Source organism: Ceratotherium simum, chromosome 35, assembly GCF_057802395.1.
Source record: "Ceratotherium simum simum isolate JZ-2026a chromosome 35, ASM5780239v1, whole genome shotgun sequence".
Taxonomy (NCBI): domain Eukaryota; kingdom Metazoa; phylum Chordata; class Mammalia; order Perissodactyla; family Rhinocerotidae; genus Ceratotherium; species Ceratotherium simum.
In genome coordinates this window covers 3,979,326-4,000,238 of record NC_141934.1, presented here as the reverse complement: position 1 = coordinate 4,000,238, position 20,913 = coordinate 3,979,326, and the positions used below count along the sequence as shown (strand labels likewise).

At 56.2% G+C, this 20,913-nt stretch overlaps 3 protein-coding genes across 6 annotated transcripts; 2 read left to right on the top strand and 1 right to left on the bottom strand.

Annotated features, from left to right (window-relative positions):
- Positions 1-561: 561 nt before the first annotated feature.
- On the bottom strand, positions 562-8,978 carry LOC147912414 (uncharacterized). Of its 4 annotated transcripts, none has more exons than XM_087423871.1 (2): positions 8,514-8,978; positions 562-5,147 (listed from the first exon to the last, which is right to left on the bottom strand). In XM_087423871.1, exon 2 carries the CDS (start codon positions 4,856-4,858, stop codon positions 3,818-3,820), a length of 1,041 nt encoding a protein of 346 aa, XP_087279997.1. In that variant the 5' UTR covers positions 4,859-5,147; positions 8,514-8,978; the 3' UTR covers positions 562-3,817. The 4 variants fall into 4 exon arrangements, with proteins under 4 accessions (XP_087279997.1, XP_087279996.1, XP_087279998.1 ...); XM_087423870.1 differs by having other exon boundaries at positions 8,600-8,978; XM_087423872.1 differs by having other exon boundaries at positions 8,675-8,978.
- LOC147912413 (glutathione S-transferase theta-1-like) lies at positions 4,888-10,178 on the top strand. The gene is made up of 7 exons (XM_087423582.1): positions 4,888-5,059; positions 5,292-5,405; positions 5,937-6,056; positions 7,539-7,650; positions 8,581-8,731; positions 9,041-9,172; positions 9,257-10,178. The coding sequence occupies exons 1-7, from the start codon at positions 4,888-4,890 to the stop codon at positions 9,455-9,457; spliced, it is 1,002 nt and encodes a 333-aa protein (XP_087279708.1). The 3' UTR covers positions 9,458-10,178.
- A 113-nt stretch (positions 10,179-10,291) lies between these two features.
- Positions 10,292-18,140, top strand: LOC101391551 (glutathione S-transferase theta-4). Its single transcript, XM_004443100.3, has 5 exons — positions 10,292-10,403; positions 11,473-11,560; positions 15,762-15,912; positions 16,409-16,585; positions 17,754-18,140. The coding sequence occupies exons 1-5, from the start codon at positions 10,292-10,294 to the stop codon at positions 17,949-17,951; spliced, it is 726 nt and encodes a 241-aa protein (XP_004443157.3). The 3' UTR covers positions 17,952-18,140.
- The last annotated feature ends 2,773 nt before the right edge of the window (positions 18,141-20,913 follow it).

The following is a 20,913-nucleotide window of genomic DNA, read 5'->3' as shown; positions in this document are numbered from 1 at the left end:
AGTACACACACCATAACACATAATTATTATTAAAAAGTTTACCCCCAAAACTTTATCCTTTCCACATCTACTCAGTTTACGTGTTCCCAATAGTTGTATTTAGATTGCCTACAAACTCTCATGAGACATCAGACAAAATCAGCTATTATTCTAAGTTATTATTTTTTTTTTTTTGCTGACAAATTTTGTAACAGAGATAACATGTTTGTACCATATCCAATGTTGATAACTCTGAGAACACGTTTACTTTAATCAAACCAACAAACCTAAACAAGCTTTTATTGACCAAGATCATTTTATAGCACGATAACTTGAAAGACTTTTGGGGGCCGGCCCTGTGGCTTGGTGGTTAAGTGCGCACGCTGCGATGCTGGTGGCCCGGGTTTGGATCCCGGGTGCGCATCGAGGCACCACTTCTCCGTCCATCCTGAGGCCGAGTCCCACATACAGCAACTGGAGGGATGTGCAGCTATGACATGCAACTATCTACTGGGGCTTTGGGGGGAAAAAAATAAAATCAATAAAATCTTTAAAAAAAAAAAAAGAAAGACTTTTGGGGTTAATTTTTATTACATTTAGAAATAATCTATGTACGTGCCCACTTCAAGCCCATTAAATAGAGCTGCTTCAGAAGTTATACCATTGGGAGGCAGACAAATATACACAGAGAGAATTATATACATAAACACACAGACAGACAGAAACAGAGATATTTAAAATCTTAGCCATGACAAAGGTACAGGTACAAAACTCAAAAGAATAGTTGCATCCAAATTGTTTTTCTGGCAGATGAACTAAGTTAAGTTTTTTTGCTCAGATGGCTAAAAATTTTTATTAAAGATTCTTTTCTCCTTTTTTTGTAAGGATCCTTTTCAGAGTGGTTTTTGAAGTCATTTTGTCTTTTAGAAGCTTCTGCATGTCAATCAAAGAATGCATTCTATTGTTTCTGAGAGGTCTTGAATCCTCTCTTGTAAGGGTGACCCTTAAGGCACACTTAGCTGAAACAAAAGTTCCCCAGAATGGCCATTGGAAAGTGAGATCTCCTTTAGTAATATCCTCCGACTTAGGGAGCCATTTGCAAGTTTGCGCTCCGTAAGTTTTGAAGGTAAAGTTGGCCTGAGTACTAGCTGGTGGCCGACTGTCAGACGTCCCACAGTTACCAGGTTTTGATGCTTTGTTTCCCATTCTGGCTCAGCAAGTCAAACCAGTGATTTAGTGTGGTGGATCGGAAGTGTGCTGTTTATGGGTGTAGCTCCAAGTGTCACTGATGAGTCGGTTCCACCCTCTTACGTACCTCAGTTTCTCCTGTCGATTGTTTAACACAATCGTAGGGGTGCGGAGCGCTGGTAATCAACCTGATACCGCGTCCCCCGATGAGCCAAATTATTTAATTACGTGGTTTGGCGTTCCCTATGGGACTGCTACGTGGCTTGAGAATTGATCTCAATCACCTCCACTTGGCCCCCGGTCAAGAGACACTGGCAATGCCAGCAGAGGGAGCAAATGGCCCTTTTCTTTGGAGTCAGCTGAAACTAACCCTCATGCCAGGAATATTCTTTGGAGTCAGCCGAAGCTGGCCCTCATTGATGAATAGTTTTGATTTTGGCAAGCTGAACCAGTTTCTGATCATCAAGAGAGCCAACAGGGGAAAACTCTGACATTAGCCACCATCTATCCTCTCTCTTATTTCCCTTGGGTCTAAAGCCCAGAAAACCCGAGCATCAAGATTGGAATTCCCTTCTCTACAAGCACAGAGGACAGACACCCTGTTCCACTTGGACAATTATAGACGATTATTGAATAAACTGGGGGACCTTCAACCGCTAATCGGGAGATCCGAGACCCAGGAAAGACTTGCCCCGCTGCGGCTGGAGCTCTGGGGAGCCAGTTGGGCACAAAGGGCCCTGCTGGTCCCACAGCGCCGGGTCCTCTCACTGCTTCAGGCAGTCTCAGGCTGTCTCTCTGGGTCCCTTTGTGGTCGCCAATTTATCGACTGAACTAAAGAGTCCGGGTGATATTAGTGAAGGAGTTTATTCAACAATCAGCGCGGGGACTTTGAAGCCCGAGAAAACAGTTCAACAGATGCTCTGATGGAGCTGCTCTGAGGGGTGGGGAGCGTAAGTGCAGCTTCTCTCTCTTTCACAAACAGTGCACGTGCAGGGAAGAGGAAAAGAGAAAAAACTTACAATTAGAGTTCATATATGTAAAAAGAAAAAAAGGGATAGTGTACATCTGGCCTTTTGTCTAGATCTTACACTGAAGGGAACATAAACAAGAATTCCTTGCTTACACATCAAACAAGTTCAGAGATGCTGACATTATCTATGTCTGGAGGAGGCAAGGACCAAAGTCATTAGTTATTCCCTTAGTCTCTAAGAAATACAGCTGGGAATGTGAGAGCGAGGTACCCCTTCATCTCTTCCTGCTGTGGATCTGTCCAGCTGGCGACTTCTGTCGCGAGGTGGGGGCTGCACGGTTGTTGGACACAGGCTGAGGATGGCCTGCACGGCTGCTTCACAGGACAGCCTGGATGTTCCTGTACTGACTTAAAGCCTCTGCAGTTTGCTTGCTAGATTCGCCTGTTAGACCGGGGGGACAGGTCCCAAAAATCTGTCCACACACTGGGGATTTACATTTTTAGGAGTCAACCTGGGTACTTTTCAAGAGTTTAGGAGCCCTTTGCGCTTCCTCTCCTGTGACCTTTCCTGTCATTTGTGAAGGGCCCTCACACTTGCCTGAGGAAGGTGTTTGGGATACAGATGGACAAGCATCTTTGAACCCGAGGTCCTAATTGAGGCCCGTGTCCCTTCAGCAGGGAACGCCCTGATCTCCCCCAGCCCCAGCTGTCGCTGGCTTCCCTGGGGTTGGAGCCCTGGGGGGCTGGGCTAGGCTATCGCCCTGTCACCTCACCGTTTGCACCCGTTTCATAGCCCGCACCCCTGGCCTGTGGGCCTGGAGCCTGGGGCTCCTCCCATCCCTGCCCCAGCTCCTCGTCTCTCAGAAAGCCCTTGAACCCTTGCCCACCGAAGCCCCCCACCTGCTCTCTTTTCCTCGAATGTGACCCCTTGTTATTCCTCGCTAGCGGCTCCGCCAGTTCTCGGGAGGGAACAACCTGAAGTCATCACAAGTCTACCCTCTGATTTATAAGCAAGGGCTCCTCACAGCCAACCCTGTGCCCACACACACAGCATTTGGGAAATTACATGTAAGCAACAGAAACAGCACAGGGCAAAGGACACCACTCTTCCAAGTTTCTCCCAGTTCCACTTGTCTCCCAGGCTCCCCACAGGAGGCCACCGGGCTGACGTGGGCAAGGTTCTTGGATGCGACAGTAGATGTCACCGCCGACCAATGAATGGGCTCCTTAACAGCACGCTCTGAGCCCACCTCTCCTGGGGCCTCGGGGCCCCGCTGTGCCCATCCTGGGCTGTTCCAGGGAGCACCCCGCAAGGCGCTGCGCTGCAGCTGTCCCGCCCTGGGGCGCCTGGTGGGTCTTCCCTCTCAGGTCGTGTCCTGGCTGCCCCTCTTTCAGAGGGTCCTGTACTCCTTGCTCTCCTGGGCCTTTTCCATCATCCCCTGGGAGGTTGGGGACAGGTAGCCGCAGCCTGTGCCTTCTTGATCCACACCGGTTGCTTTCTTGTTGTTCACAATTGGACAGGTTTATTATGCTCCAATAAAGTATAAAAGAAGTAAACCATCCATCAAGTTAACCAGTCACTCTTAGGACAGTGTAGGGGACAGGAAAGTCCTGGAGGATGACCACAGCTGAACTAGCCATGCTGTGCACCAACACAAGGGGGACGTGGGGATCCCTAGGTCACCTGGCAGGAGGAGGGGCAGAAAAGACCCGCTGGAAGTGACCTTGAATCCTGAACTGCTGCTCTTGGCAGAGGGAAGGGCCCGAGCTAACGCCAGAACCATGAGGACCCAGTGTGCCTGGGACCCTCCAGCAGCCAGGTGTGGCAAAGACGACGCTGGGAGGTGAACACAGTGGTGACACCGGGAAGGCCATCACAGCAAGATGAGCACAGGCTTTTGAGGCATGCTGAGGAGGGGGCGTCAGTTCCCGGGAACTATTGCCCAGGCATGTGACCGGCCGTGGGGACACGGCCTGACCACTGGGTGCCGGAGAGGGGTGGGGAGAGCTGGGTGGAGGAGAGGAATCGATCAGTGGTAGAGACCTCTGCTGGCAGAGGCCTGCCGGCTTCTGAGAGAGGTGGCAGTGACTGGGTACCAGGGTCCTCAAGGCCACAGCCCCCACCATGTCCACCCTGAGCCGCAAATACCAGAGAGTGGCCCACCGGCGCTGTCCCACCCACAGGCCCACGCCCGTGCGAATGAGTGCCCGAGTGGTCAGGACGACTACGTCCGGGGCACCTTGGGCATGCCCGTGCGGACCGAGGTGAGAAGGGTGACGAGGAAAGAGGGCACGACGAGGTGTGGGCAGGGCCAAGGTGCTGGGGAGGGGGATGGGGGCCAAAGACTGAGCCCACCCTCCGCCCACGTGACAGGCGCTGCCTCTGCTCATCTGCACACAGGTGCCCAAGGAGAAGTGGGCAGGAACAGGAACAGACAATTTCCTGGGGGGCGGGGCTTTCCTCTCCAGCCCCAGGTGATGCTGGCTGAAGCGGCTGGTGCTGCTGCAGGTGTGGCCTTGGAACAGCCAGGCAGCCTCCCTCCGCTGACCCTGTGCGGGGGTGCCAGGGGGGCCACCTCTGTTTGACAGACGGAGACCCCCCCACCCCCGCTCACCTCTTGACTGCCCCTGGAAGGGGCAACGGGATCCCATGGCTGCCACCCTGCCCCAGGCCTTGGGGGGCTCAGTGATGTGGCTGTCCATGGACGCTGGCCCGTCCATGACCCCGCAGTACGTGGCTCTTGGCTATGATGCGTTGGAAGGGGTGGCCGTGGCTGGCCACACGGTGTGAGCGAGTAGAGGCTTTCGTGGGTGCAGGGCTGTGCCAGGAGGCCCTGGCCCCATCCCGAGCGTCCTGGGGCAGGCGGTCATCAGAACCCTCCCGGCACCCCGACGAGTCCATCCACATGTCCTGCTTAGAGGGTGAGGAGACGTAATAAGACAACTCCCTGGTCCCCTGTCCTTCTCCTTCTCCCTCCATTGTTTTTTGTCTGTCTCTGCGTCTCACTCTCTGTTGAACAAAGGAATGAAGGGATGAATGAGTGAGTGAATGAAGGAGCCTCGCTGCCCTCCTCCCTGTCTCTGTCTCCTCATCTTGCTTCCCCGTCTCTCTCTGTCTGTCCCTCCCCTCCCTCACTAGCCCCCTTCACCGCAGGCTGTGGCCCTGGATCCAAGATGCCAACCCTGGATGGGCACTTCCTACGTGGGACCGGGTTGCAGGGCTCAGGGCAGCAGGCCAAGGGCTCCCTGACGGCTGTAGGCGTGCCAGGCCTGGGCCCAGCTTCCCACCACAGGCTTGCTGGGCGGTAGCTGGCTCTGCCAGGCCTGCCTGGCTCCACTCCCCATCTGCCTGGGCTCCAGGACGGCTGGCTCTGCATAGCCTGGCTCCTGGGGCCGCCCGGCACTGGCCCTCCCTCTCCACTGGGGAAGGGTCTGCGCTCCCTCTGCAGCCTGGTGGCTCCCAGGGCCTCTCCTCAGAAAGGCTGACGGCCTCCCCAGTGAGGCTGCCTCAATCCCAGGACTCACTCGCGGTGGCCCTGCCTGACCCAGTCAGAGTGGCTAAGGGGTGCAGGGTCTTCACAGGCTGGGTTGGGCCATGTCCTGTCCCTGGAACCAAGGGTGGGGGCAGCCTTACTCAAGCCACATGGCCTGTGAGTATGTGTGTGTGTGGGTGGCATGTCTCCAAAAGTCCTGTCCACTAAAACTTCAGTTCCAGTGAAAAGAGGGGAGAAGGCATTACAGTCCCCTTGCATGGGTCAGGGAGGCCAGACGTGAGTGGCTCTAACCTCCTTGGCCCCAGGATGGTCTGCTACCTGCTTCATGACCTGCCCAACCAGCTCGGCCAATGTGGAGGCCAGGTCCTGGCTGTCCTCCCCGTCCATGGAGGCCCCCAATCCAGCGCCCGCATCTGGAGACCTGGGTCCTGACGCAAGAGAGGTGCACAGGGCACTTCAAGAGGGAAGCCCAGGCAGGCAGAGAGGCGAACGGACAGGGCCAGGGAGTGTGGCCACAGTGGCTGAGGGGGTGTGGGGGTGCAGGGGTCGGGGGGCTGAGGGCTGTGGGAGGGTGTTGGGCAGGGGAGCAGGGGGTCAGATTCGTACTTGGGAAATCCCTTGTGGCTTTTGGAGCCGCTGCAGGAGCTGTCGGAGCCCCTCCTCTCTTCCACTCACTGTTGCAACCAGTAAAGGCTGTTTGTACCGTTAAAGAAGAAAAGAAAAAGATCCCCTCTGGTCCTGTGCTGTGTGGACCAGGACCAAGTGCCAGGAATGCAGGCAGGGGGCTGGTCGGGGAGCCGGTGAGGTTGGCCAGGCCACCAGAGGCGGGGTGGGGGGTAAGTGGCGCAGGAAGCAGAGTGACAGCACTTGGTGATGGAGGGTCCGGCTGGGAAGAGGACAGACTCCCTGGGGCCCTTCCTGAGCCCCAGGGGGTGGCGGTGCCACAGCTAGGGGGTGGGGGGCACTGGACGAGGGCAGCTGACAGGGCTTTACGGTTACTCAGAGTGGAGAGAGGAGAGGCCTGGGCTGGGAGGCGTGTAGTCTGTGAGTGTGTGACTGTGTGTGTGAGTTTGCGTATGACTGTGTGTGACTGTGTGACTGTGAGTATGTGTGTATGACTGTGTGACTCTGTGTGTGTGTCTGTGTGACCGTGTATGAGTATGTGACTGTGACTGTGTGAGTATGTGTGTGACTGTGTGTGTGTGTCTGTCTCAGTGTGTGTGTGTCTATGTGAGTACATGTGGGTGTGAGTGTGTCTGCCTGTGTGTGTGTGTGTGTGTGTGTGTGTGGCACAGGCGCGGTGGGAGGGAAGACACAAAAGGCCCCAAAGACCTGAAGTGTGTGTTCGCCAGCTGGCCTCCCAGCCCGCCTGTCACCTCCACTTGGCAGACTGTGCAAGTGCCCTGCCCCAGAAGCAGAGATGGGGGTGCAGCCCAGGAGGGAGGGTGTTTGGCCCCAGCCAGGGGGAGGGAGTGGGAGGGAGGAGCGTCCACGGGCTTGCAACACCCTGTGAAGGAGGAGGAGGGCCCGGCAGGGGACCCTGCTTTTGGGAAACCAGTGACCAACCCCCAACAGAGGCACGGCCCACCCCGCCTCCACTCCCCAGAGGCCAGGATGGGGGGCGGCTTGGCAGGGCGCCCAGCAGGTCCTGGAGGAAGTGGGCTTCAGGAAGGGGCACAGGGCTCGGCCCCGCTTTGGAGGGGCCAGCAACCCTGGGAGGCCTGAGTGGAGGGCAGGCGAGAGCGGGCTGGAGGTCTGGCGACAGTGCTGGAGCTCTTTCTGGGCCTGTACTCGCCCCCCTGCCGGGCCATCTACATTTCGCCAGGAAGAAAGCTGGCACGGGGTGAGCTGGGCAGCTAGGCCGGGCCCCATGCAGGGGGCGCCCGGGGGCCAGACCCTGCGCTGAGCCTCCCCTCCTCTCCGCCCCGCAGCGGAGCACCTGAAACCTGAATTCCTGAAGGTGAACCCCCTGCGGAAGGTGCCTCCGCTCAGGGATGGGGACCTCCTGCTGGCCGAGAGGTAATGGTGACTTGGGGATGGCCCAGGCTCAGAGCCAGGCCGGGGGAGGCGGAGCTAGGAAGGCAGAAAGCTGATCACCGCTGGCGGGGACAGCTTTCCAGACTGCTGGGGTCCCTTCCTTCTTCCAGCCCGCCCAGCTCACAGAGCAGAGGGCTGGACCAGGGGGCTGCCTTGGAGCTCACGCCAGAGCTTCAAGCGAGGAGGGGCACGGGTCACCCAGCCAGGCCTGGACGACCTGCAGCCGGCTGGGGAAGACCCAGGCTCGAGGTGAGCCCCTCCCCAGATGCCCCCAAGGTGTCCTTTCAGAGTCACAGGAGCCGGGCAGCCGCAGGTGGCAGTGGGCTCTGAATCCCAGCTCCCTGTGCCCTCCCTCTCTGCCCACGGGCAGGTCACAGACCTCGTGCCCCAGGTTTCTCCTCTGTAAATGGGATAACAAGGTAGCCACCTCCCAGGGCTTGCCCGAGGATGGAAACTGGGCACCAAGTGCCAGGAACCCAAGGGGGATTCAGAGAGGGGCACCCTCTGAGCCGCCCCCAGACCCGGGGCACTGGAGAGAACCGGCCCAGGAAGGGAACCTGGAGACCCCTTGGGCAGGGCGTCCGTGGCAGGTCTGCCTCCCCCTGAGTAGCACCCCAATGGCAGAGAGGGGGCCTGGAGGCCGAGGGCGGGCTGGAGCAGCAGCCGCGGTTGAGGGAGGTTGAAACCTGGGCACGAGCAAAGCGGAGTTTGCAAATGGAGGAATGAGCAGTTTGGTGGGGGGAAGAGGCCCCTGGAGGGGGATGTGGGAATGGGGAGGTCCTCCCCGCCCCCCCACCCCTCCCCCCGCCCCGAGGCCGAGCTGGATAGAAAGCCAGTCAAATCACCCTGCTGTGGGAGATGGAGCCGCCCTGTGCTGGTGGGCGGGGAGATCTCTGACACCGCTGCCCGCAGTGTCGCCATCCTCTTATACCTGAGCTGCGAGTTCCAGACGGCGGCACACTGGTACCCGCCCGAGCTGCAGGCCCGCGCCCGCGTGGACGAGTACCTGGCGTGGCAGCACGCCGCCATCCAGCTGCCCGCCACCAACGTCGACCTGTGCGAGGTGAGCCTCCGGGCCAGTCATGCAGGCTTGGGCCGGAGCCAGGACCCCCAGAGCTGGGACCGGCCAGTTGGCCCAGATCCCGCCTCCGCTCCACTGCCCCCTCCAGACATGGCTAGTCTATCACAGCACTCTTTCCCTTGAGCCTGAATGAAACCTCAGAATCCTTCTGAACACAGGGCCCCAGAGGGCACCACTAACGGATGGGGTGGAGAGGAGGCTGAGGAGGCTGGGGCGGGGGGGCCCCGAGGTAAGCTGCCCGTCTCTTCCCCACCGGGTGTCTCCTGCCCCGCTTCTGTGGACACCACAAAGCTGGAGGAGCTGTTGGGGAAGCTGACCCGCACTCTGCAGCACCTGGATCGGCAAGTGCTGGCGGCCAGGCCCTTCCTGGCCACTGAGCAAGTCTCCCTGGCGGATCTGATGGCATTCAGGGAGCTGATGCAGGTGAGGTTCTGCTGCCTGAGCGCCCTCTGGGGGGAACTCTGGGCACCAGGCCGAGCACCCCACCCAGCTGCCCTGTCTCCCCAGCCCACTGCAGTCGGCTGCGACCTCTGCCAAGACTGGCCCCGGCTGGCAGTGTGGCAGGCCCACGTGGAGGCTGTCCTGGGCCCCGAGCTCGTTCAGGAGGCCCACAGGCTCGTGCTCCAGCCTCGGGACCACCGAGAGGCCCAGTTGGACCCCCAGCTGGCCCAGAAGCTGGTGCAGCGGCTGCAGGAACGGCTCCGCTGAGAGGGGTGAGCCCGTATCCGTCACTCTGCCGTCCACAGTAAACACGCTGTGTGCCCCACACTTGTCTCCAGCCTCTCTCTGCCCCACGTGGGGCCTCCCCATTTCCAAGCAGACAGGAATCTCCCAGGATCACCCAGCACGGGTGAGCAGCACTCAGGCCTCCCCGCGGGTGTCTAGTTACCTCCCTCACCACTGGGTGCTGAGTTCCAGGTGCACGGCCACTGCCTGTCCCAACCCCGTTTCTGGGCTCCTCTGCATCTCACAGCCTGGCTGGCCCCCCTTGACTCCCCGTGGTGTTGTCCCCAACACCCTGACGTCTCCCCACGCCCCTGTTTCTCTTTCTCCCAATCCTTTCCTAGCCACGGTTCAGGCTAGGTTCACCTGTGAATGTTCCACATTCTCTGTTCTGGAATCTTCCAGGGGTTCTCATCGCCCCACCCTCCTTCTGGACCCCGCAAAGGCTCTTTGGTCGCGTTCCACAATGAAGGCCTGGCCCCGAGAATTCCCACGTGTAAGCAGACACGGCCCCGGGCCGCGAGGGAGGGAAGGACAGGGTTGCAGCCGCCCCCAACCCCCTGACTCCAGGCCAGGGGCCTGTCCCTATTCTACTCCTGGTGTCCTCAGAATCCTTGCTGTTCTGAGAATTCCGGGTTTCCCGGCCTCATGACAACACCAAGGGAAACAAGAAGTTCCAGAACGCGGGGGCCTGGGCCTGGGTTGGAGAGGGCAAGCCACAGGCTGGCTGGTGGGCACAGGGCCCGGGGTTCAGGCGGCACACAGCTCAGGTTCAGGGCCCGCCGGCCTGGGCTGGAGGGGGCTCAGCACAGTCTCAGCATGGTCCTGGAGCTCTACCTAGACCTGCTGTCGGCGTCCTGCCGCGCCGTCTACATCTTCGCCAGGAAGAACAGCATCCCCTTCGACTTCCAGTTTGTGGATCTGCTGAAAGGTCGGCGCCCTCCGCTGCCCAGGCAGCCCGGTCCTGGGGGAGGCAGGGCACAAGGGCATTTCTGAGAAGCAGAGACAGAGACCCAGGAGACCCCCCCCTCCGGCTCCCCGAAGTGCACAGGGGAAGAAAAGGTTCCCAAGGGAATTGTAGGCTGTGCACCTGTCCAGCTGCCTTCACGAGTCCCCACTAATTCTGCTCCACTCTGATGAACGGGCTCTTGTAGGGCAAAGCGGAAGGAGAGCTTCGGAGGGCCCCCAGGCTCCCGCCCAGTGCCCTCGCCCTCTCCTTTGGGAGTCCAGCGTCTTGTGAGCTGCGGCTCCTGCTGGTTAGGTTGGCAAAGGATGCCGAGGTATGCGGTCATTCCACATCTGGGAGCTGAGACGCTGCTTCCGTCCCCACCCATCCTCCCCCAGTGTCCAAACCTGCCGAGGGTGACACAGACCCTGGGGAGGTTCAGGACACCTGTCTCCAACACCGCCCCAAGCATGGAGGAGGCTCTAAAAGTTCAACGTGCAGAGGCAGGAGCCTCTAGAACATAGAGGAGGAGACAGGGGAGCTCCAGAATCTCATGGGGTGTGAGTGGAGCCCCTGGAAATGTTTCCAAGGGGGGCAGCTGGTCAGCGAAGAGTTAAAACTCCTGCCCCCACCTTGGCTTGGTTGCATATGAAAGGCTCCCTTTGGATTCCAGCTGTGTGCTGGGTCTGGGGCTGCCAGCTGCCCTGCTCCACTTGGAGGGGGCTATGGGGCTGGGGCTGGGACCCAGGCTTTTAGGGCTTCTGGTGATTCCCAGGCTGTGGCTTCAGGCCCAGAGTTGGGGATGGGGCTGGAGGCCTCCAGCTTCTGTGAGCCAAAGGGTTGTCTGGGTCACCCCGCCTGGGGTGGGGACAGGAGTCCTGATCCTGGTCGCTGTTCTGCCACTGACTTTCTCTCTGACCTGGGGCGAGCCATGGGGTCCTCTGGCCCTCAGTTTCCCCTTTTTGAGAAAATGGAGAGAGAGGCACTTCTGCCTCTGGGAGACGATCTCTCCCCTGAGGTGCCAGCAGCCTCAGACCTTTCCTGCCCCTCTCAGGCCACCACCACAGCAAGGAATACATCGAGATCAACCCCCTGAGGAAGCTGCCCAGCCTCAAAGATGGAAAGTTCATCTTATCTGAAAGGTAGCAGTCCTCCCCGGGGTCTGGCCACCCGTCCCTGCTCCTCCTGGGAGATTCAGCCAGAGCCAACCTGCTGGCGCTTATTTATCTTTTTACTATGGGAAATTTCACACTTACACTAGAGTAGAACAAATCCTAACCGATGAGGAGTATAACCAGCCCCCAGGGTCCCCCACCCAGCTGCAACTGTGTCCACTCAGGAGCCCATTTCGCATCATCTGTGCGCCGCTCTGTTCCCCTGCCTCCTGGCTGCCCCATCATTTCATCCGTAAATGTTTAAGAATGTACTTCTAAGAGATAAGGGCTCTTAAAAGAAAAAAAAAAGCACCACCACGATACCATGTTGACACCTAATAAAATTAACAACGATTCCTGGATATCATCAAATATCCAGTTCGTATTTAAAGTCTCTGAGTATCTCATAAACGTTTTCTTTGCAGTTTGTGCATTTGAATGAGGGTCCAGATAAGCGGCAAGTACCATAACTAGCTGATCTGTCTCTTAAGTCTCTTTTAATCCACAGCCCCCTCCACGCCCCAACTTTCGCCTTTGCATGCTTGTTGTGGTTGAAGAAACCAGGTCCTTTTTCCTGTGGAGTTTCGCACAGTCTGAATTCCGCTGGTTGCATCTTCATGGTGTCTTGTAACATGAGTTTCTGTCCCTGTATTTCCTGGTTGTTGGATCTAGAGGTTTGGCAAGATACAGGGTTGATTGTTTTCCAGACTGCTTCACAGCTGGTCCCATAATTTTGAAGCATATCTCCCAAGTGGCCCATGGAGGTCTGGGTGGCCCACGGCCTGGTACTTTCCAAGGGCTGGTTGGAAAATAACAAAATACCACCGGCTGGGTGACTTAGAACAACACAAATGTGTTGTCTCACAGTTCCGGGGGCTAGGAGTCCGAAATCAAGGTGTGGGTAGGACCATGCTCCTCATGAAGGGACTGGGTAGGATCTTTTCCAGATCTCTCTCCTAGGTTCTGGTAGCCTCAGGCGTTCCTGGGCTGGTAGAAGGCCATCATTTCCTTGCGTCTCTTCACATTGCCTTCCTTCTGTGCGTGTCTCTGTGTCCAAATTTCCCCTTTGTATAAGGACGCCAGTCATATTGGATTGGAGTCTACCCTAATGACCTCATTTTAACTATGTCACCTCTGTTAAGACCCTATTTCCACATAAGGTCACATTCTTAAATACTGGGGGCTAGGACTTCAACATCTTTTTGGGTGGACACAATTCAACCCATAACAGCCTGCCTTCTGATCCCCTGAAATTCACATCCTTCTCATGTGCAAAATACGTTCACCTCATCCAACATCTCCAAAAGTCTTAATCATTCCAACATCAACTCTAAGTCCAAAATGCCATCATCTAAATCCTCCAAATCAAGTATGGGTGCAAGTCAAGGGATGATTCGTCCTGGGTCAAAATTCCCCTTCATCTGTGAACCTGTGAAACCAGAAGGCACGTTACCCTGCTTCCGAAATGCCCTGGGGGTCCAGGCATCGGATGGACATCCCCACTCCAAAACAGAGAAATAGGAAGGAAAAAGGGGCTCGTCATCCCAAGGGAGCCTGAAACCTAGCAGGGCAGATTCCAGTAGGTATTAAGGCTTGAGAATCATCCTGTCTGACTCCATGCTCCGTCCTCCGGGCCTATCAGCGGGGCATCCTTCCCTTTCCTTGAAGGCTAACACATTTGCAGTTGAATAGCTCCGTCAGCCCATCTCACAGAAGTCCGACAGCCTTCCTTCCTTTCACCTCGTCTCTGTCCCCTTCCGAGCCCAAGCTGGCAGGGTTTCTGCTGAAATGGTTGATTGGATCCAGAAATCCCGAGCCCAGTCTCTTCAGCAAATGGTTGTCCAGCTACACCTTCGGTGTTCTCCCCAGAGCAGGGCCCCAACCTCCTTCCCTCTGGACTTGGCCTTCTGATTATGCCGTGTCCTCACTCTGGTGGTCTCTTCCCTCCCAGCTCCCAGTCCTGGGCCTTCTCCCTGCCTGGTGAACCCACCCCCTTCTCCAATGACCTGCCCCTCCCCATCCCCTCCAGCCTCCCAGGCCCCTCTGCCCAGGTGTGTCTATCAGAGCACCGAGTGAGGGGCTGAGGACAGGGGCTGCAAATGGCAAAAACCCAGCTCCGCTAGTTTGGGTTCATTGGCGGGTGTGACAAGCCAGGGGAGTCAGGGCCTGGCTACTCTGGTGCTGATGCTCTTCTCCACCCATCTCACCCATCGGCTTCTCTGTGGGTGTGTCAGCCTCCTCCTCTCAGTGTTCTCTGTATACTCACGGCCAATGGTAGCCCTGTAGCTGATCTTCAGGGCACCTGGTCCTTGGGCAAAGAGCAACCTCTCCTTCTCAGGTGATCTGAAGTTCCCTGGGAAGGACATGGATGGGCCCAGGCTGAGTCACCCCCTCACCCGTGGACCACTCACTGGCCGGGGCACTGGGACCTGTGACTGCCAGCCACTCTACCAGAATCACTCGATTAAAGATGGTGGGGGATGTCCCTGTGGGAAAAGTAGGGGGAAGGGTGCCGGGCAGACGGAAGGCCAGATGCCCACTCCAGGTCATCCAGGGACTGTGATGCCAGCGGGGTGCCTTTCCCCGGAGATGGGGCTCCCCCAGTCACAGCAAGCTCTGGTCTGCCCTGGGGACAGGAGGTGTTCGAGAACATGCTGGTGTGGACCCCTTTGGCCCCAGTGCTCCCAGAGTGGGAGCCAGGAGGGCTGATGTCAGGGAATAAGCGCTGGGGGCCCCAACCTCAAGGTGCAGGACAAAGAGACACAGAGAGTGTAGAGGTGGAGGTGGTGGGCTGGAGAAGAGGGGCGCAGGCTGCAGACAAGCCAGGAGGAACCAGTGGGCCTGGGAGCCACTGTCAGGTCTGCCCAGAGCAGTCATGACCCAGGGACTGGCCACCAAGGGGGGTGCTCCCAGAGGTCACAGAATGGGCTGGGGCATTGGGCCAGCAGGGCAAGCCTCTGCCTGCCTCTCCAGCCTCCCTCAGTGGCTGGAGACATCTCATCCCCTTGCTGACAATTCACTCTCTTCCCCCAGCGCCCCCAGTCCCCTGCCCCACCTGGCCAAGGTCACCAGCTGTGCCAGGAGGTTGAGAGCGGCAGCTGGGTTCAAACCCCGATCCTACCTCTCATGGGCTGTGTGTCTTTGGCAAGTCAGTTGTAGCTCTGAGCCTCAGTTTCCCCAAATGCCTGTAGGGAACACACTGGCACCCACCTTGCAGGGTTACTGTGGGATCAGCTGAGCTGATTCAGGATTTAGGATTTCCCTCCTTGATCTCTCAGCCGTGTTCCTCTTCTGGTAGAGCTGGGCCTCTGGGCCCCCGACCTCCCTCCGGGCCGCTCCTTCTCTTCCTCTCCCTCCACCCGTCTCTGCTCCCTTCTCACGTGCTGACTCTGCCCAGGGACCCCGCCTGCTCCTCGACCTTTGATGTCATATCAGACTCTGGCTCAGGACACTCTGGGTCCCCAGATGTCCCAGGCACCTCAAATGCCCGTGTCCTGAGTTCCTCCTTTCCCTCTCCCCACCAGCCAACGGCAAGCTCTGGGACATCCTCTCCAAAGTGTGCCCCCAGTCTGCACCATCCCTGACTCCCATGGCCCCTGCCCTCCCCAGACCCCAACACCCCTTGCTTGGGCATTGGGTGGCATGGATGCGGCCACCGCCATCCATGTTGAGCTTCTGCCCCCTCTGGCTCACCCCCATCCCGCAACAGAGGGATTCTTCTAAATTTCAAGGTGGATCTTCTCATCCCCCTGCTTACACAACCCATAACCTAGAGGATTAAGTCCATATCCTCCTGCATCTCTGAGGACATCCCTGTGTGGCCTCCCCAGCGTCTCTGGCTCTCTCCCACCAGTCCCCGCCCACCCCGTTCACACTCATCGACTCCTTTCTCCAGATTTACCGCACTCCCTCTTACCCCTGTATTTCCGCACATGTTTTTCCCATCTGGACTGCCCTTCCTGACACCAGCCGCCAACTCCACTCGCCCTGCAGGCCTCCCTCCCTGCCCTGGCTGACTGGTGCACTGACTACCTTCCTGGGGCCCTTTGGGGTCATCCTCCCTCAGGAGAATGTCAGGTGGAGGGGGTCTGTGGCTGGAGGGCCCCCCTGGGCCAAAGCCACCCTGGGGTGGTCGCTGTAGCAGTGTTGGGGTTGGCAAGAGCGGTGCCCTGACCTGCCCTCTCCACAGCGTGGCCATCCTCTTCTACCTGTGCCGCAAGTACAGCGCACCCTCGCACTGGTACCCGCCAGACCTGCACACGCGCGCCCGCGTGGACGAGTTCATGGCCTGGCAGCACACAGCCATCCAGCTGCCCATGAGGAAGATACTCTGGATCAAGGTGTGTGGGGCCACGGCTGTGGCTGACCCCTCGTGAGCTCAAGCAAGCGTCCCCCCCTCCCTGAGCCTCATTTCCCTCTCGTATCTGCCTTGCAGAGCTGCTGGAAGCGTGGAGTGAACCACTGGGTATGGAAGAGCCTTGTAAAGGGAGGGGAAGGCACCTGGGGGGGCTGGTGTTACTCAAGTCGAAGGGCCTACAGAGACCACCAAGTTTCAAGATGACAAATAACCAGTATATGCGCCCATACTTCTTAGCCTGTGCCTGTGACAGGCATCACTAATCAATCACAGGATTCTTTCCTGCTGGGATCTCAAAATCCTTCTGAACAATGGCCCCAGGCAACTTCTGCCAACCAGAACTGCTAAAAGATGTGAAACCACTTTACATCCTTGGTTCTGTGCAACACCTCTCCAGCAGACAAGGGTACTGAGGCCTGGAGGGTCGGATGGGACTGGGGTGCAGCCTCCTCTTCCCTCCTCTCCCCTACCTTGGCCAGCTGCTGATCCCGATGATCACAGGTGAGGAGGTTCCAGCTGAGAAGACGGAGCAGATGCTGGCAGAGGTGAAGAACAACCTGCAGCTCTTCGAGGAGAAGTTTCTGCAGGACAAAATGTTCATCACAGGGAACCAAATCTCCCTGGCCGACTTGGTGGCCCTGATGGAGATGATGCAGGTGTGGAGCGGGGTGGGGGTGGGGCAGAGTGGGGACTCCTCTGTGGCCAGTGGGGCTGTAGCCTGAGGACAGGCTGGGGAAGGGGGAGACACGGGGGCTGTGGGAGCCAGGTCTGGGCGCTTGGACTTGATCACGGCCACAGGAAACACAGAAGGCTTGACCCAGGGAGGGTCATGATCATCCACGCTTCACAAAGATCCTCGGCGTGGGAGGAGCTAGAGGGCGAGCCTGGGATAGGGAGAAGAACACAGCATCTCTGGTCAGTCAGCCAGAATCCCGGATGCCTCCTCCTCCCGCTGGACTCTCCAGGAGGTGACCAGAGGCTTCCAAAGTGTCCTTCTGGCTGAAGTGCCTCTGTCCCAGAGCTGCAGGCAGATAGCTGTACAGAGCAGCTTCCCGGGCTCTGGGTCTGAGGGGCATCCACTGTGCCTTTGGGGGCAGACCTGGGTGTGGGGCATTTATGTGGTTTCTACGTGCAGGGAGGGGTGGCCAGTTCTGACCTCGCTAGTGTGCAGGATGGCCAGTTTAGACCCTGGCCAACGTCTTGAGAGGCCAGCATCACCTCTGTTCAATGTGCAAAGTGGCCACTTTGGTCCCTGGTCAGTGTGCAGTGCAGACCAGCACCAGGAAAAACCAGTCAAGTTTTTCTGTCCCAGGTGGTGCAGTCCCCTACGTTTCACGCCCCCCCCCTTACTTTTCACCCACATTCATCCATTTTGGGCATCCCAAACTCTTGGGTACGTGTTTCGTAGGCTGCCTGCTGGATCTCCCGTCCCAGTCCCTGTGCTTGATCACGTAGGGAGGTTCAACGTGCGGGAAAAATAACCGAATTCCTCCCACCCTCATCTGGGGACGAGGGGTTTCCCTGGAAGAAGGCAGGACCTATGCGAGGTTTCTTGATGGAGAGATGGGACCCACCTGGGCCCTGGGTTCCCTCGGAGAGGGATTCAAGTCCCCTTGGTTCAAGACGAAGAACCCTGGGAGATTCCAGATCTTCCATCCCCACCCCATATCTATGACACAGCCTGGGACCCCTTGCCCAGGCCTCGGGGGTCAGCAGACTCACTCTGTGCTGAGGTAGATAGGGAGAGTCCCTGAGGCTGTAGGAGGGGACCCAGGTGGTGCTGGTCCCCGGGCTGACCACTCCTTCCTCTTTGTCTATCCACAGCCCATGGGAGGCAACCATAACGTCTTCCTCAACAGCTCCAAGCTGGCCGAGTGGCGCATGAGGGTGGAGCTGGCCATTGGCTCTGGCCTCTTCTGGGAGGCCCATGACCGGCTGGTGAAGCTGGCAGAGTGGGACTGTTCAACGTTGGATCCCACGGTCAAGGCGAGGATCTGTGAGTTGCTGCAGAAGTTCAAGTAGAAGCAGCCCATCCTGCAGGGCCTGGCGGGCTCAGCCCTCTGAGCCTCCCTCTTAGGGGAGATGCTGAAAACAACCCTGTTTCTTTGTCTAATAAAGAACTGGAACAGCCACCACTGCTGCTGAGCCTGGGACAGTTGGGGTGAGCATAGGGCCTGATGTGGGAAGGGGTGGTGCTCATGGGCCCTCCCAGCTTCCCAAAACACTTTAAAAATTAAAGGTTAAATGTGATTAATTGTCAATAGTAATAGTTGATGACTTCAATACTTCATTTTCAATAATGGATAGAATAACGAGACAGAAGATCATCAAGGAAATAGAGGACTTGAAAGACTATAACCCAATTGGACCTATCAGATATATACAGAGCCCTCCACCCAACAACAGCAGAATAAACATTCTTCTCAAGTGCACATGGAATAGTCTCCAGGAGAGAACATATGTTAGGCCATAAAATAAATCCCAATAAATTTAAACAGATGGAAATCATACAAGGTATGTTCTCTGAACACAATGGAATGAAACTAGAAATCAATAACAGAAGGAAAACTAGAAAATTCACAAATATCTAAAAATTAAACAACACACTCTTAAACAACCCATGGGTCAAAGAAGAAATCACAAGTGAAGTTAGAAAGCATCTTGAACAAATGAAAACAAAAACACGACACACCAAAATTTATAGGACCCAGAAGAAGCAGCACCAGGAGGGAAATTCATAGCTGCAAACACCTACATTAAAAAAGAAGAAAGATCTCAAGTCAGTAACCTAACTTGACACCTTAAGAACTAGAAAAAAAAGAGCCAATCAAACCCAACACCAGCAGAAGAAAGAAAGGATAAAGATTAGCATGGGGATAAAAGAAATAGAGAATAGATTAACAATAGAGAAAAATCAATGAAACCAAAAATTGGACTTTTGAGAAGATCAACAAAATGGACAAACTTTTTTTTTTTTTTAAAGATTTTATTTATTTTATTTTTTGCCCCCAAAGCCCCAGTAGATAGTTGTATGTCATAGCTGCACACCCTTCTAGTTGCTGTATGTGGGACTCGGCCCCAGGATGGACAGAGAAGCGGTGCCTCAATGCGCACCCGGGATCCGAACCCGGGCCGCCAGCATCGCAGCGCGCGCACTCAACCACCAAGCCACAGGGCCGGCCCAAAATGGACAAACTTTTAGCTAAGAATGACCAAGAAAAAAATAAGACTTGAACCACTGAGATCAGGAGTGAAAGTGGGCACATCTCTACTGATCTTACAGGAGTGCAAGGGATTATAAGGAAATACTGTGAACAGTTGTATGTGAACAAAATAGAGAACCTAGATGAAATGGGACAATTCCTAGAAACACAAATGTTGGTCTGGGGTTTGGGGGCGGGGCCCGAGATTCTACATTTCTAACAAGCTCGTGGGCAAGGCTGCTGCTGCTGCTGCTGCAAGGACCACAGTGGGAGAAGGAAGCAGCTGGGCCACGTATCTCTTCAAAGGGAAAACATGTTTTTCCCTGAGGAAATTTGAGCGTTCCCTGCCAAAGATGGTAACAGTTGAAATGTCGAGAATGCGAGATGCCGCAGGGAAGGTTCTGGTCCTAGGAGAGGGACTGGAGAGCAGAACAGCTCGCAGTCAGTGCTCCCATCACTGCCCAGAGCAGCCGGTGCCCCGTCCAGCCTTGTGAGCTCTCTGGACACTTTGGACAGGACTGGCTACAAGTGAAAACGAGGGTCCCCTTATTCAAAATTTATTAGGAATTTCTAGACGGCAATAGCAAAGCATTAAAGCAAGTGTGGGGCCCTTCTAAGCGCAAGGCAACTGCACGGGTTGCAGGTCATGAAGCCCTCCTGCCCTTGGAAGGCGTGGGGGCCAGACTCTAAGCTGACCCAGTGATCTCCCCTTCTTCTAGTCACATCAGTGTATAATCCCCTGCCCTTCAGTGTGGCCAGGGTGACCTGCTTCTAAGCAATGGAATACGGCAAGGGTGATGGCATGCCGCTTCTGAGATTACATGAGACGCCATCTTGCTAGCAGACTGGCTCTGGCTCTGGCTCTCCTTGCTGGCTTTGAAGAAGTAAGCAACCACGTGAGGAGGTCCATGTGGCAAGGAGCTGAGAGTGGCCTCCAGCTGACAGCCAGTAAGAAGCCAGGACGCTCAGCCCTACAACCACAAGGAAGTAAATTCTGCCACAACCCGAGTGAGCTTGGAAGTGGATCCTTCCCCAGTTGAGTCTCAGATGAGAACCCAGCCCTGGCTGACACCTGGACTGCAGCCTTGCCGAGGACCCAGCTAAGCCGTGCCCACACCCCTGACCCACAGAAAGGGTGAGATAGTAAGTGTGTGTTGTCTTAAGCCATTACGTTTGTGGTTCTTTGTCATGTAGCAATAGAGAACTAACGCAGAAGGTCCTCTCGACTCTGCACAGCCTCAGTTGGAAGGTGCTTTGCAGGCCGTCTGGCTCCCTTTGCTCTCACTCTGCCCTGACCAGGCTTTCTGGGAGACCGCTCTTCAAAGAGCGCTCTGAGCAATGGCTGGGGGCATTCTCTCTAAATGGCCTTTATCGTTTTTTCTATAAATTAATGAATCCGTCAGTCTCTTGTGACTCGGTTCATGTGAGTCAGGCCCTAAGAAAAGGATCAGTCCTGGAATATGGACCTAATTAGGTTTTGAGCCTTCAAGACTGAGGCTGAGCCTTAGACCAGGGTCCTGCTCCACTCCTCCCTGGGTGCTGACTGGGGTCAGCGGGAGGTGGGGAGAGGGTGGCCGCTGCCTCTTCTGAGTATCCAGATCCTTTTAAAAACTTCTACATGGAAATCTGAATTTCTCGTCTTCCGTTAACATTTTTTTTTTTTCAGTTAAAAGTCGTTATCACCATCCTTCACTTTCTTTGCAGAAGTGTTCCCTTCTGTGTAGAAAACATTATGGCCCTGCTGATGCATTTGCAGTTGGACTTGTTTTAGGAAACGACAC